Source organism: Heterodontus francisci, chromosome 4 (assembly GCF_036365525.1).
Source record: "Heterodontus francisci isolate sHetFra1 chromosome 4, sHetFra1.hap1, whole genome shotgun sequence".
Classification (NCBI taxonomy): domain Eukaryota; kingdom Metazoa; phylum Chordata; class Chondrichthyes; order Heterodontiformes; family Heterodontidae; genus Heterodontus; species Heterodontus francisci.
In genome coordinates, this window is record NC_090374.1 from 46,759,469 (window position 1) to 46,786,132 (window position 26,664).

The window sequence follows — 26,664 nt, forward strand, 5'->3', positions numbered from 1 at the left end:
GAGCCATTTTGGCACTGTGGCGAGGCAGAAACCTGATTGGAGGGATTCTAACAGAGTTTCAGGAAAGATGGACATGGATTTCAGAGATGACAAGTTCAAGTACATTGGGGTGGACAGGGTGATTGGAGATGGGCAGTTTGCAAAGATGGTGGGGTCATGAGTTGGTTTGCTGAAGAAGGTGATGACAGCAGATTTAAGGGAGGGACAAGACTTGAAGAGACAGCCGTGAACAAAATCGGCTAACATGAGGCAGGAGGGGAGGTTGGGTCGTCAGTGGTTTAGTGGGGCTAGGATCGGGGTACAGGTGGGTCTCACAGACAAGACGAACAGAGAGAAGGGATGAAAGGAGATAGGAAACTAGAGAAAGGTGTGAGTGCAGGGCAAGGACAGGGGAGGATCTTTAGCCTCGTGGGCGAGTGGAAAGGAGGGGCATGGCAGAGGCAGCTGATTGGATGGTCTCGATTGTAGGAAAGCTGAGCATAACCAAGGGCTATGTTAAAATGGTGAAGTCCCAGCAATCAATAGACAGGAAAACCATTAAATTTTCCAGTAATTTATTATATGGTAATCCAAGACCAGATAGGGGGCAGGTGGAGCGACTGCTCTTCCATAACTTAGGCATAAATCCTGGTTTGTGTGTGTAGGTGGGGGTTTCTCTTAAATTCCAGTGGTGAAGTGGGAAAAGCCGCAATGAAATTTACTCCCATATTTTAACAATTTATATAAGCTCTTTGAAAGGAAATACAAAACCATTTGTTCACCGGATTCAAACTTTATTCACTCAGTATAGTAATTTTTGCTTGGTACATTATGACACCATTCCAGCAACATTCTTCTGCTTCTCAATCATCTCTTTCAATTGGTTTTCCGATGTCATTTCTTCTTGTTGCATTAAGAATTGGTGTCCTTTGGTCATGCCCCAGCTGTCTGGCTTTGAGAGGGAGGCTGAATATGGTCGGCCAGATGCAGGCACCAGATTCTCCCAATACGCCCGTTGAGCTCTGGAAAACAGGGCAAAGAAAATTGCTTTATTTTGTGAGGAACTGGGCACAATTTCTGTGAATCTTGTTGTTGATGACTGTCTCAGTGGTCGGTGAATTGTTAGCAAAGAAGTATTGGTTCCAGATCATTCAACAAACGGGGATTTTGTTTTCTGCCCCCTCCATACAGGCTTGATAGAATGCTTTCAGAAGTAGCTATTGAAACAAAGGCACTTAAATTTTCCATGTGTTCCGTGATTTGCCACTAACTCTGGAGGGAGACCAACCAATTTCCCTTTCCCACCCCCAAGATAATTGCAGCTCTGCTGTTTCCAGGAGTTTCCTCACTGCATTGCAAAAGGTGGAACCTGCGTTAACTAAGATGGGGTTCCCAACCCTGATCTTTAGTTGCAACCTGGCACTGCAGTGGCAGCTGTTAAGCCAAGTAGGTGCAAAGGCCCATCAGTAGGACACAGGCAGCCAGAATAGAATCTGGGGAATATTCCCCCCCTCCACTGTGCTGGAGTTTAAAGATAGGTGGGCAGCAGAGATGTGCATGAGTGACACGAAGTGCTCATTTGGTCCTCACCTTTACGCAAACTACAGCAGGTGCTAACCAAGGAATTTCAGGACCCAGAAGCTATTTAAAAGGGAATTACATTAAGTTTATCAAAAAGTATATAAAAATGATACAAAAAAAAAATGAGTAGGTAATGCCAGTTGAAGACCGGATACTAGACAGACAGAATTGGCCTAATGAGCTTCTGGGTTTTAAATTCCATACAGAAGTAGCTCAGTTTAGAGCAGGCGTAATTAAGACTTGTGCCATATATTACTATAAAAGTGTACGAACATTTGTTTAAAAAGTTGAAGTGTTGAAATATGTTGACTGAATTATAGTTGTGAATTGGATATTTATTTTCAGTCCTGTTGTTGTAGTAAACTTTATCACAAAGTCATCTGATTTTGGCTTAGAATTTGTACCAGAGTGGGAGAAGTTGAAAAGACTAGCTCCGAGTTCTTCAACAACATCATACTCAGTGGGGGTACTTTTGACTTTGGGTGATAGTGTAAAGCAGAATGAAATAATGAAGAAAAAATAAATCGGGAGAGATGTGTAAAAGGCTGCTGACATCACCTGTTTTATACAATTGTCCAAAGTCAAAATTACTCCCAAGAGATTGTTAGATGTTTGACAGGTACGCAGGAAAGTTCTAACTATTCATACCTTGCTCGCACCCAAGGCTTTGTGTGCATGGCAAGACCACCTCCCCAGGCATCATGCTTCTCTGAAGCAGCTGGAAGGAAGCCCCTCTCAGCTGCTAGCTCTTCTGCTACAGCCCTAATGTGATATGGCTCAAATCCACAACAGCCACCAATGTATCGGATTCCCAGGTTATATGCATTTCTTGCATATTTATGCATGTCCCATCTGGTGAGAATTCGTGGCTCCAGAGCTTTCAAAAGAACAGATTCGGGTGGTAAATCACATGCTCCAACTACAATAAGAACATTTTATGTTGCTTTCAAAATAAAAACAAATGCGATGTTTATTATCATTCAAATTTTTAAATCTTCTCTGGCTGTTTCTGTCCTGAATATACAAGTCACATAAATCTGCCTTAGATTCACAACCGCAGTTTAATTTTGCACCATTCTGCAATCTACCAAGTGGCTGGAATTCCTTAGCAAGGGACAAAAAGCAGGGGGGATGGGGTGGTTTCATCAATCTCCCACCATGACCAGTTCCGCCAGCTCCATTCAATTTCTGATTTGCTTTGTAAGGGGTGGAACCTCCACCCATCCTTTCCGAGGCATCAGTTGCTGTGTGGCAGAGTCAGAGGCTCCGTCTGCTGGTTTATTTCTGGAGGCCAATACACCAGGTTGAGATGTACAGTCCTTTAGGTGGGTGAAAGTGTGCTCCCCATTGGTGGGATCCAGGTCAAGATAGCTCTCTTCCTCACTTCATATCCCCTCATCACACCACAATTGCAGCGGTGAGCACCCGAGTTGAACCCGTCGTGTTATTTGCAACCACCTGATCCATGCAAATTTAATGTCCTTTCATTAATCCTGCAAACTCCATGGGGTCAGCACAGGAGGGTGCAATCCTAGCTTAAATGACCAATAATGTTCCAGAGAATTTTAGGTGCTTGATTTGTACACTTTTGTTTAGTTAACAGGCTGTATGACAAAATTTGCAAAGTCCGCCAATCAATTTCTTCACACTTGCTGCCACACCCCTCCACACCCCCCCCCCGCGCCGCCAAATCGAATACTTGGTCAACGGCAATAATTTAAATTAACGTTCATGTAAAAGGACCAAAAATGGTCACATGTAAGCAGTATACAATCTTACACTGGCTCATTCACTCCACCACTCCTATCTGCAAACACTTCTAGCTCCTTCCTCTCCAAAAATAACCGATTCGAATTCCAGTTCCCATCTGTTGCACTGATCTGAAATTTTCTGTAATCTGGTGCTGACTACCAAATGATCCATGTCATTGGAGGTGAGCAATGAAAGATCCTTAGAATGTTCTCCAGACTAAATGGGCTGGCACTGCATATGTTTGGGCTTGGCTCTGTTCTCACAAACCAGCGAGCCCTATGGCATCAGCTAGGGAGACTTTCCCCTTGGACAGCTCCAGTACCACTAAGATTAGAACTAGAAGATCAATTGTAGATTCAGAATATTAGGACCAGGGAGAAGACACTCAAACAGATCAGCTCGATCTATACCACTACTTGGAGGATCCCAGTCAAAAAGCAAATCAAAGGATACACTTTTGGTTTAAATTGTAAATCCTCACTGCACTACCCAAGATGCAGGCTGCAGCACTGTTAAAAAAAAAGGTTGAGACTTAACTAAAACTAATGTGCCCAAAGTTTATGCACCCAAAAAAGTTCCTGTTAGTTATTGAACATCACCTTGTAAAGAGCAGCAGGGTGAGAATATGATTTTGTTGGTGCTTTCCAAATGACACAGAATTTCTACATTTGCTAGCACAGATCTTTTACATTTTCCTGCTTCATTTTTCTCCAGCTTTATGTCCAATTTTAACTGTACATGTGCAACTGAAGTCAGAGATGCAGAGTAACAAGCAGGAAGGGCCTAGGTTTGACTCAAGGCCCACCAGCAACTACATACAAATAGAAAAAAAAAGAGATTCGAAAATTCCAATAATCCAAACAAAAAAACTCAGCCTAAAGACGATTGAATTTTATCAGAAGGCATTAAAACCCAGAAATTTAAATTTTTACCAAATGGAAATTCTGGTAGGTCAATGAATCCCTGCTTGTTGCAATCAGGTGAGTGGAAAGCAACAGGCTGCACCATTAAGTGCGCTTTTAGGTTTGCCGCTTCTAAACCTTCCTTCATAAGCTTCATAGTTTTGAGGCTAGTGGTTGGGTCAAAATGGCAGTTCACTCCAACAAGGTCAGCACCTATAAAACAAGGATTGAAAAATCATTTTTATAGTGAGTTTGAGAATGACTTAGTTAAGTCCAAAAACTGGGTCTTAAATCTGAACAAAGCAAACTATGTAGGTATGAGGGGCAGGTTGGTTAAGGGAGATTGGGACAGTAGATAAGAAATGCCAAACTGTTAAATAATTCATAACTTGCAACAAATATACATTCACTTAAGGAATAAAAACCCCATGGGGAAAGTGGTCCAATTGTGGCTAAGAAAGGAAGTTCAACACAGTATTAAAGGAACAGCCTTATATTCTCTTTGGCCTCCTTATCTCGAGACAATGGATACGCGCCTGGAGGTGGTCAGTGGTGTGTGGAGCAGCGCCTGGAGTGGCTATAAAGGCCAATTCTAGAGTGACAGGCTCTTCCACAGGTGCTACAGAAAAATTTGTGTCGGAGCAGTTACACAGTTGGCTCTCCCCTTGCGCCTGTCTTTTTTCCTGCCAACTGCTAAGTCTCTTCAACTCGCCACACTTTAGCCCCGCCTTTATGGCTGCCCGCCAGCTCTGGCGAACGCTGGCAACTGACTCCCACGACTTGTGATCAATGTCACAGGATTTCATGTCGCGTTTGCAGGACAGCCTGCATACCGGTGACGAGCTTGCTGTACAATGCGTCCTTGGGGATCCTGCCATCTTCCATGTGGCTCACATGGCCAAGTCATCTCAAGCGCCGCTGACTCAGTAGTGTATAAGCTGGGGATGTCAGCCGCCTCGAGGACTTCTGTGTTGGAGATACGGTCCTGCCACCTGATGCCAAGTATTCTCCGGAGGCAGCGAAGATGGAATGAATTGAGACGTCGCTCTTGGCTGACATACGTTGTCCAGGCCTCGCTGCCATAGAGCAAGTTACTGAGGACACAGGCTTGATACACTCGGACTTTTGTGTTCCGTGTCAGTGCGCCATTTTCCCTTATAATGTTGCCAAAAATAGTAAGCCTGAGGATTGGGAGGGTTTTAAAGTTCAGCAAAAGGATGACCAAGAAATTGAGAGAGAGAAAACAGAATGTGAATAAACCAGCAAGAGACATAAAAACAGACTGTAAAGTTTCTATAAGTATGTAAACAGGGACGGATCAGCAAAGGTAAATGCGAATCCCTTACAGACGGAGGCAAGAGAAGTTATAAATAGGGAATAAGGAAATGGCAGACATTAAACAAATATATTGTATGTGCCTTCATGGTAGAAGACAAAAAAAGGCCAGAACCAAAGGGTCTAGTGAGAATGAGGAGCTTAAAGATATCAGTACCAGTAAACAAATAGTTTTTTAAAAATTCATTCAAGGGATGTGGGCGTCGCTGGCTAGGCCACCATTTATTGCCCATCCCTAATTGCCCTTGAGAAAGTGATGGTGACCTGCCTTCTTGAACTGCTGCGGTCCATGTGAGGTATGTACACTCACAGTGCTGTTAGGAAGGGAGTTCCAGGATTTTGACCCAGCGACAGTGAAGGAACGGCAATACAGTTCCAAGTCAGGATGGTGGGTGACTTGGAGGGGAACTTGCAGGTGGTGATGTTCCCATGCATTTGCTGCCCTTGTTCTTCTAGTTGGTAGAGGTTGCGGGTTTGGAAGGTGCTGTCTAAGGAGCCTTGGTGCGTTGCTGCAGTGCATCTTGTAGATGGTACACACTGCTACCACTGTGCGTCGGTGGAGGGAGTGAATGTTAAAGGTGGTGGATGGGGTGCCAATCTAGCAGGCTGCTTTGTCCTGGATGATGTCGGGCTTCTTGTGTTGTTGGAGCTGCACCCATCCAGGCAAGTGGAGAGTATTCCATCACACTCCTGACTTGTGCCTTGAAGATGGTGGACCGGCTTTGGGGAGTCCGCAGGATTCCTAGCCTCTGACCTGCTCTTGTAGCCATGGTATTTATATGGCTACTCCAGTTTCTGGTCAACAGTAGCCCCTAGGATGTTGATAGTGGGGGATTCAGCGATGGTAATGCCATTGAATGACAAGGAGAGATGGTTAGATTCTCTCTTGTTGGAGATGGTCATTGCCTGGCACTTGTGTGGCGCGAATGTTACTTGCCACTTATCAGTCCAAGCCTGGATATTGTCCAGGTCTTGCTGAATTTCTACACGGACCGCTTCAGTATCTGAGGAGTTGCGAATGGTGCTGAATATTGTGCAATCAGCGAACATCCCCACTTCTGACCTTATGATTGAAGGAAGGTCATTGATGAAACAGCTGAAGATGTTTGGGCCTAGGACACTACCCTGAGGAACTCCTGCCGTGATGTCCTGAAGCTCAGACAATTGACCTCCAACAACCACAACCATCTTCCTTTGCTCTAGGTATGATTCCAACCAGCGGAGAGTTTTCCCCGATTCCTATTGACTTCAGTTTTGCTAGGGCTCCTTGAGGCCATACTCTGTCAAATGCTGCCTTGATGTCAAGGGCAGTCACTCTCACCTCACCTCTTGAGTTCAGCTCTTTTGTCCATGTTTGAACCAAGGCTGTAAAGAGGTCAGGAGCTGAGTGGCCCGGACGGAACCCAAACTGAGCAGGTTATTGCTAAGCAAGTGCTGCTTGATGGCACCTTCCATCACTTTACTGATGATTTGAGAGTAGAATGATGGGGCGGTAATTGGCCAGGTTGGACCTGTCCTGCTTTTTGTGCACAGGATATACCTGGGCAATTTTCCACATTGCCGGGTAGATGCCAGTGTTGTAGCTGTACTGGAACAGCTTGGCTAGGGGTGCAGCAAGTTCTGGAGCACAGGTCTTCAGTACTATTGCTGGGATGCTGTCAGGGCCCTTAGCCTTTGCAGTATCCAGTGCCTTCAGTCGTTTCTTGATATCACAGAGTGAATCAAATTGGCAGAAGTCTGGCATCTAGGATACTGGGGACTTCAGGAGGAGGCCGAGATGGATCATCAACTCGGCACTTCTGACAGAAGATTGTTGCAAATGCTTCAGCCTTATTTTTTGCACTGATGTGCTGGGCTCCCCCATCATTGAGAATGGGGATATTTGTGGAGCCACCTCCTCCAGTTAGTTGTTTAATTGTCCACCACCATTCACAGCTGGATGTGGCAGGACTACAGATCTTAGATCTGATCCGTTGGTTATGGGATCGCTTAGCTCTGTCTATCACATGCTGTTTATGCAGTTTGACACGCAGATAGTCCTGTGTTGTAGCTTCACCAAGTTGACACCTCATTTTGAGATATGTCTGGTGCTGCTCCTGGTATGCCCTCCAGCATTCTTCATTGAACCAGGGTTGGTCTCCTGGCTTGATGCTGATGGTAGAGTGGGGGACATGCCGGGCCATGAGGTCACAGATTGTGGTTGAGTACAATTCTGCTGCTGTGATGGCCCACAGCGCCTCATGGATGCCCAGTTTTGCATTGCTAGATCTGTTTGAAATCTATCCCATTTAACACGGTGATAGTGCCACACAACACGATAGATGGTATCCTCAATGTGAAGGCGGGACTTCGTCTCCACAAGGACTGTGCAGTGGTCACTCCTACCAATACAGTCATGGACAGATGCATCTGTGGCAGGCAGATTGGTGAGGATGAGGTCAAGAATGTTTTTCCCTCTTGTTGGTTTCCTCACCACCTGCCACAGACCCAGTCTAGCAGCTAGGGCCTTTAGGACTCAGCCAGTAGTGGTGCTACCGAGCCACTCTTGGTGATGGACATTGACGTCCCCCACCCTGAGTATATTCTGCACCCTTGCCACCCTCAGTGCTTCCTCCAAGGCTTGCTCAACATGGAGTACTGACTCATCAGCTGAAGGAGGGCAGTAGGAGGTAATTAGCAGGAGGTTTCCTTTCCCATGTTTGACCTGATGCGCTGAGACTTGATGGGGTCCGGAGTCGATGTTGAGGACTCCCAAGGCAACTCCCTCCCTACTGTATACCACTGTGCCACCACCTCTGGTGGGTCTGTCCTGCCAGTGGGACAGGACATACCTGGGGATAGTGATGGCAGTATCTGGGACAATGTAAGGTATGATTTCGTGAGTATGACTGTCAGGCTGTTGCTTGGCTCGTCTGTGGGACAGTTCTCCCAACTTTGGCACAAGCCTGCAGATGTTAGTAAGGAGGACTTTGCAGGGTCGACAGGGCTGGGTTTGCCATTGTCGTTTCCGGTGCCTAGGTCGATGCCGGGTGGTCCGTAATTCACAACATCATAGGGCAGAGTCACAGATTTTAGGGAAAGGAAATGGTGTTTGACAAATTTGTTAGTTTTGAGGCTGTTTCTGGCAGGGTATATAAAGGGGAAATCAATGGATGTAGCAGGTTTGGATTTTCAAAACATATTTGATAAAGTGCCACACAAGAGGTTATTACACTAAATTATGGCTCATTAAGGGTAATATGTTAGCATGACTGGCTAATGGACAGAAAACAGTCGGAATTTTTGGGTTGGCAGGCTGTAAGTAGTGGAGAATCAAAAGTATTAGTGCTTGGGCTTCAGCTATCTACAATCTATATTCATGATTTAGATGAAGCGACGGAGAGTAATGTATCCAAGTTTGCTGACGATTCAAAGCTAGATGGAAAAGTAAGCTGTGAGGAGGGTGCAAAGGGCTACAAAATGATGTAGATCTATTAAGTGAGAGGCAAAAATGTGGCAGGTGAAATACAATATGGGGAAATGCGAAGTTATCTGCTTTGGAATGAATAAAAAACAGATTTTTTTTTTTAAAAAAAAGATTAGAAAATGTTGGTTTTCAGAGGGGCATGAGTGTCTTTGTGTACGAATTACAAGAAGTTAATATACAGGTACAGCAAGCAGTTAGGACAGCAAATGGTATGTTGGCCCTTTATTACAAAGGGATTGAAGAATAACAGTAAAGCAGTCTTACTGCAATTATACAGGGCCTCACTGAGACCACACCTAGAGTGCGGTGTACAGTTTTGGTCTCCTTACTGAAGGAAGGATATACTTGCCTTAGAGGGAGTGCAACAAAGGTTCAATAGACTGATGAGGATGAGAGGATTGTTCTATGAGGAAAGACTGAGTAGACTAGGCCTATATTCCCTAGAGTTTAGAAGAATGAGAAATGATCTCATTGAAGTGCATACAATTTTTAAAGGGCTTGATAGGTTAGATGCTGGGAAGTCGTTTCCCCTGGCTAGGGAGTCTGGAACTAGGGGTCACAGACTGAAAATAAGCAGTCAGCCATTTAGGACTGAGATAAGGAGAAGTTTCTTCACTCAAAAGGGTTGTGAAGCTTTGGAACTGTCTACCCCAGAGGACTGTGGATCTGCAATTATTGAGTATATTCAAGACAGAAATTGATAGATGTTTGAATACTACAGGAATTGAGGGATATGGGGATAGGGTGTGAAGGTGGAGTTGAGGTAGAAGATCAGCCAGGATCTCTTTGAGCGGGGTTGAAAGGTCGAATGGCCTACTCCTGCTCTCATCATTTAGCAGGAAATAGATGGGGTGTTTACAGGCTACTAGTTCTCTTCACTGACATTTTTCTTTTGATACAATATATTGGGCTGAAAAAAAATGGCAGTTCCTTAATCTGACATTCCAAGATAATTCTTTGCCAAATGTGTTGCACTTGACACAGTATAGCAGAAACCACTTAAGCCAAAAAACAGGCGAGCAGAATGTCCACTCTATGCATAATCTATTTGGACTGAATATTCTTCATCAATTCCTTTAGACCGACATACCATTTAGCAGAATTCCTGCCCTTCGCCCTCCAAATTGCTTCGAGTCTTCACAAATGGTCCGGACTTGGAATGAGTTAGAGAAGTATGCAAATAGTCAACTGTGAAACAGAACTAAAGCTCATGGTTGACAGCATGGCTCTCCAACTGAGCAATCCCTCCAGTGTTGCAGTGAACTGTGGAACTCAGCAACTTACATCAGCAGCAGCTGAACCTTACAGTTCATTGAAATATCAGGTGTGCTGGGGACAAGGCACTGCATAAGCATAACAGCCAATTGTGATTTCTGTCAGGCAGAACAATCGGTTAATTAAGAGAAATCAATCAGTTTCTACCAGTGTCCTGATTGTCTAATACAGTCAAACCCAATGATTCATCCATTAGATTTACCAGAATTGGTTTATAATCTTAGCTGGGAATTCAAAAAGTAGAAGCATGTGGGGAGAAGGACAAAAAAACATAAGGTCCCATTTTTAGGCAGGCATCAAATTACCCAGCCCTTCGCAGCAGGAGACCCTGGAGATTTTAATTCTAGGGACTCATCTGCAAAGGCCAGCTCAGTCTCCTGTTAAATCCAACGAGAAGCACTAGCTGGCCAAACAGCTGCAGTAAGGTTTTGGGATGCGTGAGGCCACCGCCAACCTGAAAGAATGGTCCCCAATCAGGTTAAGTGGTTGGGTGAAGGAATAGAAGGGCATCGAGTTCAGGGAGGCCCAGTGTAGTTGGGTCATGGTGAAGTTTCCTGCCATTCTGCCAGACTCCAGCCATTGTTACAACAGGAGTCCCTTGGAATGGCTGAGCAATGTTGGGGTTATGCTTTCCAAATACACACTTTAGTTCACATAGTTGCTGTTCAGTTAGAAAAGCCTTCAGGATATTGCTCAGGGATAGCAATCAATTAATAGAAGGGGCTTTAACGTTACAGGGGAAGCATGACAAACTAAACACAAGAGATTTGACTAGCCATTTTAGGTTGCGAGAACAAACGGTGTTCTAACCCAAATATCCTTCATGCCCCTTGTATCAAGTACCATGCCCCACAAAGCATGTTACACATTTTCTCTCCAAGCAGGATGGTTGGAACTTAAGGCATCACAATGAGAAATAAAAACCAAATCATTATGAAAAATGTTTTGACAGTCTTAGCATTATTCAGTTCAGTGATGTATTTAGCAAAACATCTGTGAAGGACAGATCCTAAAATGGGATTCTTCTTGATCATGTGCAAGATAATCTCAGGAATATCCATATCTCACTTCAAAAGTCATGCACTATGAACTTTTGTAAATTCGGTAACTTGACAATCTATTTAATGAGCCACCTCTGGCCCAATTGGATATATTCTTGAAAAGGAAAAATTTGCAAGGCTACAGGGAAAGAGCAGGGGGAGTGGGACTAATTGGATACCTCTTTCAAAGAGCAGGCACAGGCACGATGGGCCGAATGGCCTCCTTCTGTGCAGTATGATTCTAAAAGGCTGAGCCTATTTTACTATTAATCTGAAGACTTAAATGAATGTGACTGAAACTGATTTCTGAAGACTAAAAAGTTGCCCCGGACATAGATCCATAAAGCCTAAGTTTTTAGATTGGCAAAATAAATAGAGCGTAACTTTTTGTCCAAGTACTCAAATTTGTCTACAATCAAGAATTTGCAGGAAAAAAAAGGCTGTTCAATGGTTTAAAAATGCAGCATGTATCGAATTCAACACAGTTTTAAGAAGCTTTTTCCTGGAATGGAGCAATATTTAGAGGTTGGGTTAATAGCACTGTGGAGGAAGCTGTATTGTGCATCTAATTCACACCCTGCAGTGTTTACTGTTGATGCTGGATCCCAAAACTAGAAAGGATAAAGAGCAGTGAAATTCTTCACTTCAATACACAATTCCCCAGACCAAAAAAAAAGCAAGGAAAATATTTTGATTTTTTTTTCCTCAGGAAGACAAAACAAAGTTTTAGAAATTGTCTTACCAGCCTTTACAAGTCGAACTGCACAGTCTCCAGCCGATACTCCAGCCAGATCACCCTCTAGGCCAATGCACATAGTAGCACCAACTGGTTTGCCAGATTCCTTCAAAACGTGAACTGCCCATTCTGCTTCCTCCACATGTTCAAAGTACTGCAAGAGAGAGAGCACCAGCATTTAAATACAAAGACCAATATCATGAGCCTGCTCACCTTGAATCCACTTCCTGCAAGATAAAAAAATGACAAGCTATTAATTTTCCTCAAAGTTTTTCCAACAAAAACCATGGGCCCGTATTTTCCTCTTTGCTAATTTTAGCAAAAATTAGATACAAGTAAAAAGTATGTAACATTAATAGAAAGCATTAATTATTCATCTGTGCTTAATACAGCTTTAAAGATGTCTCCCCTTCAAATACTGAAATGTAGGTGAAAATTGTGTAGGAGAAAAAAATGCGACTATTTATGTTGTGCCTTTCAGGCAGAAGAATGACCCAAGGCGCTTCAGACAGCAGAAGACACAGTGGGCGATTTGGGAGGAGGCCAAAAGCTTGGTTGAAAGAAATCATTGGAGCAAAGGGCTGACATTCGCTCATCAAGTCCTTTGTGATAGATCAGGAGGATCTCAAGAATTTCCATATATTTTTGAATTGTTATCTAAATTACGATTGCTTTTCTAAAATGGATTCCCAGAATTTCCTTAGGATATGCTGTCATCTCTGTAGCTTGTTATGTGAAAGCAATTTAACAAGGATTTGTATAATCTGTTTATGTTAATTCACAAGTATTGCAGACAACATCCATTATCAACTAATCCTCATACCTTTGAAAACTACTTTAGACTTTCTTTTTAATCTTCAGTTTATACAAGGAAAGGAAAGACTGTGATGCAGAGGGAAAGTACTTATTTTTAGTGTATTATTACTTTGTCAGATGATTAAGTTGGGCCAGCAGAGCATCCTGTCCCACATAAAGCCTGGCCCAAATGAAAACTTACTTCTGAGAATCTGGTGCAATCTACTGTGACTGTTTTGCTTCCATTTTATTCTGTTGAATAAACTTGCTTTGTATTTGCAGTCTGAGATACAGTCATTGTTATTTGTGCCTCAGAGAGATTGCAAGCGTATGATAGTACTGTAAGCCAATTTCCTGTACCTATCTTAATGGAAAGAGATCATCTGACCTGCAGCCTGTTCTCCAAGACCATTTTAGTACATAAAGATACGTTTTTGTTCACTGAGCATAGATTGTGGACTTACTTGGAATTTTTGCACTAAGAATAAGCAAAAGCGAGTGAGTTCAAATTGCAATAAAAAAATTCAGCATTCCATGGATATGCAGTCAAATTGTGTAATGATTAATTAACTTAACATTGAACAATTAGAGATTTTAACAAAAGGAGATTTCAAAGCATCATTGCAGCAATAGAAGTTGTGCCCAATAGATGAATTTTATGGCAAGAACATGAGTTGCTGCTTTGGTAACTGTTCAGCATAAGCAGAAGGTAGAAGGTGAGAAGGCAGCTATGGGGCTGATGGAATGAGAGGTCCTACATTATGCAGCAACTCCACTGCAATACAGCCTTTTGGGAATGATACAAGCAGCTCAAATTGACTGGGAAGGTGTGTCAAAGATAGTCAAACCGGCCAACAACCACCATTTGTGCAATAAAGGCCATAATTCTCTCACCACTTATGCCACAGGGACCCTCCAATCACCTACAGGAGTCATTCACATTTTTGACACATTGAGATCTAACATTTCTTTTTCCTGCCAATGAAAACACAGCAAATTGCAAGGTAGTAAAATTGAATTAATTTTATTAAATCGTGCAGTGCTAGTAGTATAGGGTTTAAATATGTATTACCATGTTTGTCCTTTGTGAATGAACCCAACCTCTAAGTGCTTCCCTGAATGAGGCAGTAATTACCACCAGTAGATGAGCACATTGTCAATCACTGAGCTGCAGTGAATATAGAGGGCCCACTACATGCATCAGTGCCAAGTGGCTCCTTTGCAGTATAATCATTGATAGTTCATTCCTTATGGTGGTAGCACCTACAGTCTTTCGTATGATGACAAATCAGTGTTAATTCTGTGCCAACTGGTTGTTCCTTTACTACCCCATGAATTTCCATTCCTGGAAGGCATCTCATGATGCAAACTGATCTTTGTTAGCATATAAACACTGGAGCCAGAATTTCAAAGTGGGCCACTCCATTGCCAGAAATGAGGCAGAATGGACCTTAAGTCCACAAATGTTGGGACACCAAAGCCTGGTCCTAAATTGTAGGATGGAGCCATTTGCATGGTTTGGGTGGATGACCTGTATCTGAGGGACAACAGCAAGAACTAACTTGCTCCTATGGTGTAACTGGTTGCTCAGTAGGGAACTCTGACCTCCCTGGACCCAAGTGAAAAAGGTCAGAAAAGTGTTATTAAAAAGGTCCTGTGGGAGTTGTAACTTTTTAAATAAGGTAACAAATTCCCTCCAGGACAAATTTTGGGACCTCGACTGCCTCATTAGCTGTCAGATCCTTAAAAGTTCTATTAAGGCCTAGTGAGGGTGTAATGGACAGAATTCCTGGAATAGTCCAAGAACTTCCCTAGACATGAGGATTCATCCTCCACCCATAGGAATTTATGTCAGAGTAAACAGGGGAAGATCCCGTTCTGCCTCAGTTTCCCCATTAGGAAAATAACCTGTCTGCATTGCGCCCTGGGCCCAATTGGTACTCCAGGTCCTCTGAGTTCTCCTTCATGGCTGCCTGTAACAGTACTCCAAGTGAACTGAAGCCAGCCATGATCACATTTCAGACTTTGAACCCCCAACACCTCACCAACAGTAATGTGCCCATGTGCTGCTACTATGCCTATTGCTTACACAATTGCTTCCACTTCAAACACCACTGATCTTGTCAGATGCTCACTGAGAAATGGCGTTGCAGATAATTACTGGTTGAGCATCATCCCATCTTCTAGTGCCATGTATACAAGCAAGTGATTATTCAGCATCTTGTTTAAAGATGCCTTTAACATTCAGCATGCTAGGTGTCTTTTTTGTATCAGCTGGCACATTGACGGACACCATTGCTGAATATCTCATCCTGCACTTCCTCCTTAATGTCACTTCTCCCACTGTATACTGTGCCTTGTTCAAATGGGATAGCTGGCACTCAGGTTAAGTAATGCTCTTCAATTGTGCCTATTGAACAAGTGGGTTCTCCTTGCACTGAAGGCAGAAGGTGGGACATTCAGTACACAAGCACAACTGCCCATTTGTGTATGGTGTGGTCATTACATGAACCACTGTATGGTCATGCACAATCAGGGCAATCCTAATTGCACAGCAGGACTAGAGATGCTGGTCATGCCTATATCCAAATGAGACAGTGTCCTCCATAATGAGGATTACTCATATATATAGTGCAATACATGACAAACTGGTAGTGCCATGAGCAATGAAATCTTCATTGCTGCAGATCACCTTCATTCCCATTACAGGATCTGTCCTCTTAAGGCCAAACAAAAAAGGCATTATAAGCCCCTCAATGTCCACAGATGCAACATGTAAATCATGAGCATATTAATCTAGTACATACCCTTCCAATCTGCAAAACTCTTCAGACTCACCTTCCCGCATAAATCAGCTATTACCTTGCTTGTGTGCAGTGAATGGTTTCTGATCATATTGGTCCATGCTATGCCCTCCTATAATGTAGGGGTTTGCCTTTAAACAGGAGACCATGAGATGGTAATTTGGGCAATGAATTTTAAAAAATATATATTTTCTTTGCCATCATACGACATACAATTCGGCAAAAAAAAACCCTACTGCTCCACTTAATGCATCGATGCGACATTGCTCCGCATCAGTACAGCAATTTGGGAGCATATTTTTTAACAATTACTTTCCTTTATGTCCATCTACGGCCTATGCTGTGCTACTTTACACCATTATTTGCACCTTACCTTTGTACTCTTCTTTAAGTTGTACAAATTCTTCTGGACCTCCTGCTAGGTCCTTGAGTAGTTGATATGGAATTCTTCGTCAGTGGGAAATTGCCATACTTGTTTACTCCTTAGCATATTTGGGATTATCGTTCCCCCACCAAAAATCTGAATGGTATGCTTCATTCCAGAGGTTACCAGTACCTGCAGGGCTTGGGCACTAAATTGTGCTTTTCTCAATCTTCGTTAAGCCATTTTGCACAAATACTGTGCACTTCACAGCTGAAACTTTAATATTTATATACTGGTTAAGTAGCTTGTTAACTGCTGGTCTAAGTAGTGTTAAGGTGTATGGTGACTGGCTGTTTTTATTTATTAAACTAAATGAAACTGCATTCAAGAATCACACTTCAAAACCACATAATTCCACAATTGTTAGTGGACTGCAAATAAACAGCAGAAATGGCACTTCACATTTTCAATTCAAAAGAGGAAAACATTATCCACTGGGTTTTAAAACCAGAACTACCTCTGAGGATTAACTAAAAAAAAAATCTGGAATTTGGCTGGAGTCAAGAATAACTGAAGAAATTGATGCGCACTTACCAGAAAAGGAAACAAGATTGTTAGGTATTATTGAAATGCACTACAACTTGGTTTGCTTAGGGAATATCAAAGTAGTGAGGAAAAAATAAGTACAAAGCAGAGTAACCTGCAGTTATTCACCTGGCATGACTCACATGAACTAATGCAAATCAAATTATTACGATATGTTCGGCAATTTCTTGCAAAACAATTACTGTGAAAACTATTAAATATGCCATAAGCAAGTCATCCAATGCGTCCTGTATAGTTTTTCTGTGCTGTATTGTCTGGTTGCAATCCAGATTTTTAGAAATGCAGAAAAATTTAACAGTATTTTACTGTCTTAAATATGCCTATAAACATTCAGGAATCCAGTTAATTGCAAATATCATATACCTCAGCAAGCATGAAGTCTACATTCTTCCTGATAAAGACATCCAATTGTTTCCTGAAGATTGCCTTCACATCAGTCTCACTTTTGCAGCTGAGGTAAGAAGGGGTTTGGCTGACTCCTCCAGCAACTAGGGCATCTCCTTCATTAGCTACCTCCCTAGCAATATCACAAGCAGCTTCATTCACTTTCTGACCCTGAAAGAGGAAAAAACATGTTAAGCTCTTTTAGAGGCCAGCTACAATGAAATAACAAATGTCACAACTAATTAACTGAAAGCAACTTTAATGGTCTCCTCAACATATAAAAGTTAAGATGCCAACATTGTTTCAAGTCAGTCAAGGGTAGAATTTATGAAGTTTCACAGACTGAATGAAAGTCAGGAATTTAGGCACAGAAGTCAACAGATCCTCTTCATTGAAATTGATGGATGGAAAATATGAAGCCAGAAAATCTGCAGACCATGATCTTGGCAGCATCGCTGCTTCAATACCTGCTGATCCCCTCCAGCATCAAGACTACCAGAGTGTACAGGATCAATGAGAAGTAATAATAATCTGCATAGGGCTGCAACAAGTACCTGCCAGACCCATGCAGCCCAAATGCTCTGGCCACTGTGGGCATGTGTAGGCACGTCCCCAAAAAAAATAAAGGGTAGTATGGCCAAATGTAGAGCCCTCTGGTTATCTAGAAGCTTACAGGGCAAGTTAAAGCAGAAAAAGAAAGCTTATGACGATCACAAAAAACTTAATACTTTAGAAAGCCTAGAAAGTGCGGTGAAGTAAAAAAGGAAATCGGAAAAGCAAAGAGAGGATATTGTTACGAGCAGGAGAGATGGGTCTAGGGGTTCCCTCTCAGCCTTTGCCTGGTTTAACTGTAACAGGGTTTAATTTTTAAAAACACCATGTTTTAGCTCCTTTTTAGTGAATCCTTGTTCACTGCCTTCCAATGGTAAGGCAAAGAAATCAATTCAGACAGGTTTTCGTAGATTTTAAACAAGAAAGGTGGAAGTTTATTAATCTTAAACTCTAACCCGGTTAACGACTACCAATACTCGACGCAACCACAGTAGCATGCATACGCGATAAACAGATAGAAATAGAAAAAAGTAGAGAAGAATAAAAGGGGAAAAGTTTGAAGCAATAGATGGGTTTCAATTTTATTGTCCTTTCAGTTTGCTGTGAAGTCTTGGTTGCCGGTCAGACTTGCAATTCATTGGGGCCCAGTGCATGCTTCAACTTGTTGAGGTCGGGAGTCTTTTCTCTCAAGGTTGACGTATAGAGAGAGAGAGACAGCGCGAGAGCGAGAGAGGCTTCCTTGCTTCAGCTTCAGTTTCAGTTTAAACTGCCTTTCTCTGTGGCACAATTTAAAAAAAAAACACAGGTTGCCAAGCAGGTCAGTCATGTGACCAGCTGGTTTGACCACTTCTGTTTGTGGATTCTGCTATCTTAGCATTCATCCTGGAATGTGAGCTTCCCCACCTTCAATGTCTGGTGATCACAGTCCATTTTGGGTTAAGTGGACCAGGGAATATCCTATGTCGCTCCAAGCACCTTCTGTTAGTATGCAAATGTTTTTCTAGCCAAGTGTCTGATGATTTTTTTTTTTTTTAAAGTCCTTTCTTCACTCCAGCAGTTTAAAATCATTGTTCATATAACAAAATTAATATGCCTCATTCTTGGCAGGTGGAGGTTTTCATGACAAAATGAAAAATTATTGGCAGGTAAAAATCAAGGGAAACCCAAAGATGTTTCAGCAGTACATTAAGAACAAGAGGATAACTAAGGAAAGGGTAGGACCTATCAGAGATGTACAAGGGAACTTATGCTTGGATGCTGATGCGGGCAGGGTTCTTAATAAGATTTTTGTCTCTGCCTTCAAAAAGTAGACAGATGATGCAGACATTATAGTAAGAGGAAGAGTGTGAAATATTAGACACGATTAGCATTATGAGAGTGGAAGTACGAGGGGGTTGGACATCCTTGAAAGTGGATAAATTGCCAGTGCCGGATAGATTGAATCCCAGGTTGTTAAAGGAAGCCAGGGAGGAAATAGTGGATGCACTGAGGATCATCTTCAAATCCTCACTGGATACGGGTGAGGTGTCAGAGGATTGGAGGTCTGCGGATGTTTAAAAAGGGTGCGAGGGATAGGCCAAATAATTATAGGCCGGTCAGTCTGACCTCAGGTGATGGGTAAATTATTAGAATCAATTCAATTAGAAAGGCATGGATTAATCAGGGATAGTCAGCAAAGATTTGTAGGTCATGTTTTACTTTTGAGGCAGTAACAAGGAAGATTAATGAGGGTAGTGCAGTGGATGTGGTCTACATGGATCTTAGTAAGGCATTTGAAAAGGTTCCACATAGCAGACTGGTCAGTAAAATGAAAGCCATGGGATACAGGGGAATGTGGCAGGTTGGATCCAAAATTGGCTCAGTGACAGGAAACAAAGGGTAGTCGACAGATGATTTTGTGAATGGAAAGTGATTTCCAGTGGCGTTCCACAGGACTCAGTGTTGGACCCTTGTTGTTTGTGGTATATATTAATGATTTGGACTTAAATGTGGGAGGCATGATTGGGAAATTTGCTGATGACCCAAAAATTGGCCATGTAGTTGATAGTGAAGAGGATAGCTGACAACTCCAGAATGATATCAATGGTTTGGTTGAGTGGGTGGAAAAGTGGCAAATGGAATTCAATCCAGAGAAGTGAGAGGTATTACATTTGGGGAGGGCAAACAAAGCGAGGGAATACACAATAAATGGGAGGATATTGAGAAAGGTAGAAGACGTGAGAGACCTTGGAGTGTATATCCACAGGTCCCTAAAGGTGGCAGGTCAGGTAGACAAAGCGGTGAAGAAGGCATATGGAATGCTTTCGTTTATTGGCCGAGGTATAGAATACAAAAGCAGGGATGTAATGCTGGAACTGTATAAAACGCTAGTTAGGCCACAGCTGGAGTCTTGTGTACAGTTCTGGTCACAGTACAGGAAGGACATAATAGTTCTGGAGAGAGTACAGAGGAGATTTACAAGAATGTTACCAGGGCTTGAAAGTTGCAGCTATGAGGAAAGATCGGATCGGCTAGGGTTGTTTTCCTCAGAACAGAGGAGGCTGAGGGGTGACGGAATTGAGGTGTACAAAATTCTGAGAGGCCTAGATAGAGTAGACAGGAAGGACACGTTTCCCCTGGCGGAGAGGTCAGTTACCACGAAGCACAGATTTAAGGTGATTGGTAGAAGGATTACAGGGGACATAAGGAAAAACTTTCACCCAGAGGGTGGTGGGTGTCTGGAATTCACTGCCAGGAATGGTGGTGGAGGCAGAAAACCTCAACTCATTTAAAAAGGTACCTGGACATGCACTTGAAGTGCTGTAACCTGCAAGGCTATGGACTAGGTGTTGGAAGATGGGATTAGATTGGGCGGCTAGATTTTTCGGCAGACAGACTCAGACTGAATGGCCTCCTTCTATGCTGTAATTTTTTGCTGTTTCTATTGGTGAACTCAGCATATCCAGGGTCTTACTGTTTATGCTGTTCTGCAGAAATACGGCAATGAGGATAGCCAAGGAAATGCAGTTCCATGTTCCCTGTTGACGAAGCTCCATGCCAATAATGTAGATTTTACAATCACACACTTTGCCTTGTACAAAAGACACAATATTGCCACATACAGATTTCCTGGCTGATATAGGGTTACTAGGGTCAAGCTAACTTTAAAATCATCTAGGCTGTGGTTCAGACATAGTAGCTAACTATGTTCCGATAGGTACATTTGCCTAAGTGTATGTTTCAAGTCCCTATTGTCAATATTGCTTTAGTTTGCTTGTTAATGTCAATGAAGGAGATAAAGTTAATACTTGCCAACCTCCTTCTACCCAATAACCTTTTGTTATGGCCTAGAAGTAGATTTCTGACTACTTCTGTAAACTTCAGGCAATTCAAAATTCAATATACCAGTCGCATCTTCCCCTCCCTTCCCCTGTCAGCATTCCGAAGGGATCGTTCCCTCCGCAACACCCTGGTCCACTCCTCCATTACCCCCACCACCTCGTCCCCGTCCCAGGGCACCTTCCCCTGCAATCGCAGGAGGTGTAATACCTGCCCATTTACCTCCTCTCTCCTCACTATCCCAGGCCCCAAACACTCCTTTCAGGTGAAGCAGTGATTTACTTGTACTTCTTTCAATGTAGTATACTGTATTCGCTGCTCAGTGTGGTCTCCTCTACATTGGGGAGACCAAGCGCAGACTGGGTGACCGCTTTGCGGAACATCTCCGCTCAGTCCGCAAGCAGGACCCTGAGCTTCCTGTTGCTTGCCATTTCAACACTCCCCCTGCTCTCATGCTCACATCTCTGTCCTGGGATTGCTGCAGTGTTCCAGTGAACATCAACGCAAGCTCGAGGAACAGCATCTCATCTACCGATTAGGCACACTACAGCCTGCCGGACTGAACATTGAGTTCAATAATTTCAGAGCATGACAGCCCCCCATTTTACTTTCATTTTTAGTTGTTTTTTTCTTACATTCTTTTTTACAATCTTTTTTTGCATTTATTTCATTTCATCTTAGTTTGTTCAGTTTGCTTACCCACTGTTTTTTTCAGGTTTTTCTTCAGGTTTGCACTTGCTGCTGTTCAATATTCAGTGTATTTACACTGAATCTGTACTAATGCTTTGTCTTTCAACACACCATTAACATATTGTTTGCCTTTGCTCCGTGACCTTTTGGTCAGCTATGTGGCCTGGTCCAATCGGCACCTTCTCCTTTGTTATCTCTTGCCCCACCCCCACCTCACTTGCTTATAATCTGTGACTTTTCTAATATTTGTCAGTTCCGAAGAAGGGTCACTGACCCGAAACGTTAACTCTGCTTCTCTTTCCACAGATGCTGCCAGACCTGCTGAGTGATTCCAGCATTTCTTGTTTTTGTTTCAGATTTCCAGCATCCGCAGTATTTTGCTTTTATCAAAATTCTGCTGCTTGTTTTCCATCCTGCACCAAGTCTTGTGTACCCATCACCCACTTCCTTGATGACCTATAATGGCTCCTGGTGCCCAAACATCTTAAAGTTAAAATTCTCTTCTTCATCTATAAAGACTCCTGCCCCTCCCAATCTCTTAACCGCCTCCAGCCCGACAATCCCACATCTCCATCCCTCTGATTCTGGCCTTTTGTGCATCCTTGCCCCCTTACTCCATCTTCAGCCACCTATCCTCCATGCGGTGCTCTCTTCCATTGGTCCTCCTTAAATTCCATCACTTTACCAAGATTTTGGTCACCCCTACCGACCTTTCCTTGACTCATACTTTTTTTTTTGATTTTGCCTCTGAAGCAGAGACATTTTTCGATGTTGAAGGTGGCATATAAATGCAAGTTTTTGCTGTAAAAAGTTGTGTTTTACCAGGATTGTCTGAAACTATTTGCAGTTAAGCTATTTAGTAGTTAAGAACTCTCTGTCTGCGAAATGGACAGAAACTTGTAAGTAAGATATGGAATCATAGTAAAATGTCAAGACTTACTGAAATTTTGTGCTCCACATAATTTCCCCTGTTCTGCAGCTTATCATCACTTGCATAAAAAGTGAAAGTTTGCATGACTGTAGAGCCTGCTCGGAGGAACTCACGGTGCACCTGTCTCACTGAAAGGAACAAAAACATAATTTTAAAATACTTAATCTTAGACTATATTGAGGACACCTGCTAACTGACTGGATATTGTCTAAGAGTTCAGTTTATGAACAGCACAAATGCCATTCTGGTATTGCTAGTATTTAGGTACCCTACAAACACGTGACATCTAGTACTGAAGGGTGCAAAGTAGTCCTTACCAGGATTAATTAGGTAGTTGGTTATCTTACTGAGTGGACTAGCAGACCCCGCTAGAATCTTATTCTGCAATTTACAGTTTTGTGCTGTGTTACATCGATGCTTCAAAATTTATCTTCTGAATTTCATTTGACGGAATTACAAATTTCAGACTAAAGAGTTTGAAATAACTGATTAAAAACTTTATGCTGCTGATTATTTTGGCCATGTTATCATTCTTTGCTTCAAGCAATTGTGTTTAGTATAGTCGTTTGGCAGTACAGAACTTGAGAATTGCTGAAAATAGAGACACGTTGTTGAAGCTTTTCGTCTTGCACTCATCAGGACAATATGCTAGAATAACCAATGTAAGGAAAAACAAAACTTTTACTGCATGAGAAGAGAGTGCGGATTGGTTGGCAAGTTAGTTATTCTTGCGTGTTGTCCTGATGAGTGCAAGACGAAAAGCTTCGACAACATGTCTCTATTTTCAGCAATTCTTATGTTTAGTATCATAGAGTTCTAGGCTACTAATTCTAAAATTAGCCATTAATTTCAATTTTGTGTAGGTAAATCTGATCGTATATACTATTTAATAGACTAGTAACACTACACAGTTTGTAAGTGATGAGTGTTTTAGCTGTGCAACAATGTAAAATGTGCAATTTTACACTAGGTAGGAGACCACCTCCATGAGTGGAGAGAGTCAGGGCTAACACCTGCTTCAGTGGCACAATAGAGGCAAAGCTAATTTTGTTTTGTCAAGAAATGTTTTTTATTTAACAAGTCCACATCAAACTTTATCCAACTGGATAAGTCATTTACTTTGAAGATGCAGATGGCTAGCTTTCTGAAATTGCCCAGAGTACCATTGACAAATGCAGCCAATATTCTGTAGTTATCCCAATCGCAAAATTAAAAACAAAGTGACTCCTGACACTGCAGCGGTCTGCTAACGTCAGATTCCACCAAGCTGCGCACATGCGCAGCTACATCTTGCCGGGACTACGTGGCGCATGCGCGGGATGATGTCAGAGAGATACAGCACTGAAACAGGCCCTTCGGCCCACCGAGTCTGTGCCGACCATCAACCACCCATTTATACTAATCCTACATTAATCCCATATTCCCTACCACATCTCCACCTTCCCTCAATTCTCCTACTACCTACACTAGGTGCAATTTACAATGGCCAATTTACCTATCAACCTGCAAGTCTTTGGCTGTGGGAGGAAACCAGAGCACCCGGCGGAAACCCATGCAGAACTTGCAAACTCCGCACAGGCAGTACAGAGAACCAAACCCAGGTCGCTGGAGCTGTGAGGCTGCGGCACTAACCACTGCGTCACTGTGTCGCGTACCCGTGCCTGGTCTATCTTCCCACATGCGCGATTAAGCCATCACTGGGTATCCAGTGCCCCTCTCTACTGGAGAGAGCAGCTGAATGTGAGACTTTGAGGCCGGAGCTCTCCCCTCTCAGCAACTCGTTCCAGGCCTCAAATCTTCCTCCCCTCAGCCGCTTGCTCCAGATCTCACTGTTCCCCCCCACTCCCCTGGCTGACTGTTCCTTGCTTCGCACCACTCCGCTCTCCGGGCGTTCGCTCCCCACTTCCCTGCCCCCCTCCAGCCGCTAGCTCTAGGCCGCGCCATTTCCCTCCACTTAGCCACTCACTCCTACGTCGCCACGTTACCCCTTGCTTCTTTGGGCGGCGCATGGAGACTGATCAAACGTGGGAACGAGTGGCCGGAGAGCGGGGAACAATCAGGCAGGGGAGTGAGGGGTAGCAACGAGGTCTGGGGTGAGCGGCTGAGTGGGGGGGGGGCCGGGGAAAGCGGGCAGTGGGGAGGGAGCTAGTTGCTGTGTTTGGGTGAAATTAGTCCTGGTCAGTTATACAAAGGAATCACAATTACGAATTGGCAGCACATTTTATACTTTGCCCAATTTTCTTTTCCATCGATTGGGGTGCCAATTCAATCATAAAATTCCTTTTGTATTTAATAGGATTACTGGAATATTAAATGGATCTGAGGATTACAGTTAGTATCTCAGAACTACATAATAGCATATAACTGGGCTTCTACCCAACTTAATATAAGGTTAGTTTGTTAAAATGATCTAGCCACAAGCATTTTCTGTGATAAATCTTTAATCCTGGCACCTGCCTGAACGTCGCATTTGCACATGTGCAAGTACTGCACCACCTAGTGGTTGCGTTGTCAGCAAACGCAGCCAATTAAAAAAGAATGTATCTCCAATCAATAACCCACCCAGGCAAATTTGATTGTGGAGTCAAAAATCATGAAATATGTGGGGTTAGGAGGAAGTCAGTAGCTTCATTTAAAATAGTCCTATTTTAAATGAAGATAATATTTTTACTGAGTGCAATGACTTACTCTGAATTTATTAGATTTCATGTTGAAGCTATTAGGACTGCCATGTAGCAGTAAGGAATCAAGATATGTGGGAAAAGATTTCATGCAAGAGTAGAGTGCATTTTAGCAATCTGACTAAGTTATTGGCTGATTATGGCCTTACCAGCCTCTGGATGCTCTACTGTTGCTTCTGGAGTCCAAGGACCAGCTTTGACATATCCTCTCTTCTCAAGAGTAAAAACAAATCCTCCATCTCCAATTATGACCTCTCCAGCAGACAAACGCTCCAGAAGTCCCTGCAATAGAATTTCACATCTTAACCATAAAAATTCAAGACAGTAAACAGTAATGTAGATCATTGAAAATGTTAGTGTTACAATAGAGGCTCACTACAGTAAAGAATAAAAACAATACTTTATACATAAGCTTATGTCACTTAAAAATGCATAACAGCCAGAAAATCTCAATACAAGTCCTCAGGCAGATCACATCGAGTACTGTCCAGAAGAGATGTGTTACTCAATTGCATGGGCAACCTTTCCACTTTCTAAGGTGGAATAATGTACACTTTGAAAAATATAATCCTTGATTATCCCTGTATAAAAGGAAATAGATGTCGATATTATAGGCAGAAGCCCACATTCAATTTGGAAAGTTAGTAGACTTGTTGGAGGACTGGGACTGGGCAATGGTGTTGGGAGCAGACTGGTTTTCTGTTTTAAGAACCATCACAGTGAGTATAGAACACAGGGAAAACTGATATATAACTGAACCAAATGGCCAGGCTGTTTGAAAGTTTAATTTAATTAAAACAGCAGGAGGAAGATTTGTTTTGTTGCAGAGTGCCCGTTTGCAGAGAGCATGCACTCCCTCTCCCTGTGTGCTGAGGGTTGGGGGTGAAGGAGGAGGCACATTTGGGTCGCACCCATTGTGCTCCGATTGCCGGGCACTGGTTTATGCCGAAGATAAGGACGACGGTGAGGGCAAAGGGGTGCAGCAGTGGCGGTGGAGCGAACCTCTGTCCAGCCCAGCCCACACCTCGTGCCGCGCCCGGGTTAGGATGGCGGCCACAGGGGGACCTGGCAAAGAAACCACGACGTCGTGGGCAAGGCCAAGTGGGGCAGTGGAAGAGGAGGGAAAAAACCCTAAACATGACAGGACTGGCACTCATCGATGGAGAAACCTGCGTTAAGCCAGCGGCGCTTCTTCCTGCAAAAAGAATATAACAAGTTCATCATTACTTGGTGACAAACATTTTGCAACAACAACAAAAAAAAAATCTTAAAAAGGGTTGGAAATGAAGGGAAAAGAGTTACTCTTTTTGCAGCGTTCTTTTCTTCATTCCCCACTGGCGGCATTTCGACAGCACTTCCCACGCCTTTATTCTTTAATTGACTCGGTTGACAGTTTCCTTCCAGCACTTTCACACTGCTGGCTTCATCCATTTTTATAGCGAGCGCGAAAGAGGTGGCGAACTCCGGGTCCCC

At 43.0% G+C, this 26,664-nt stretch overlaps 1 protein-coding gene across 1 annotated transcript; it reads right to left on the reverse strand.

Moving 5' to 3' along the window:
• Positions 1 to 752: 752 nt before the first annotated feature.
• On the reverse strand, positions 753 to 26,616 carry bhmt (betaine-homocysteine methyltransferase). Its single transcript, XM_068029463.1, has 8 exons — positions 26,494 to 26,616; positions 25,341 to 25,473; positions 22,520 to 22,638; positions 16,999 to 17,190; positions 12,073 to 12,220; positions 4,245 to 4,427; positions 2,209 to 2,437; positions 753 to 1,001 (listed from the first exon to the last, which is right to left on the reverse strand). Exons 1-8 carry the CDS (start codon positions 26,533 to 26,535, stop codon positions 809 to 811), a joined length of 1,239 nt encoding a protein of 412 aa, XP_067885564.1. The 5' UTR covers positions 26,536 to 26,616; the 3' UTR covers positions 753 to 808.
• Positions 26,617 to 26,664: the final 48 nt, after the last annotated feature.

Excerpts from the sequence above, each read along its gene's own strand:
- bhmt (XM_068029463.1), bottom strand. The coding sequence starts at position 26,535 with ATGCCGCCAGTGGGGAATGAAGAAAAGAACGCTGCAAAAAGA. Across the intron at positions 25,474-26,493 it reads AAAAGAACGCTGCAAAAAGA|GGACTTCTGGAGCGTTTGTC; the intron begins GTAACTCTTTTC and ends ATTCTATTGCAG. Across the intron at positions 2,438-4,244 it reads CCTACCAGAATTTCCATTTG|CTCTGGAGCCACGAATTCTC; the intron begins GTAAAAATTTAA and ends TTCTTTTGAAAG.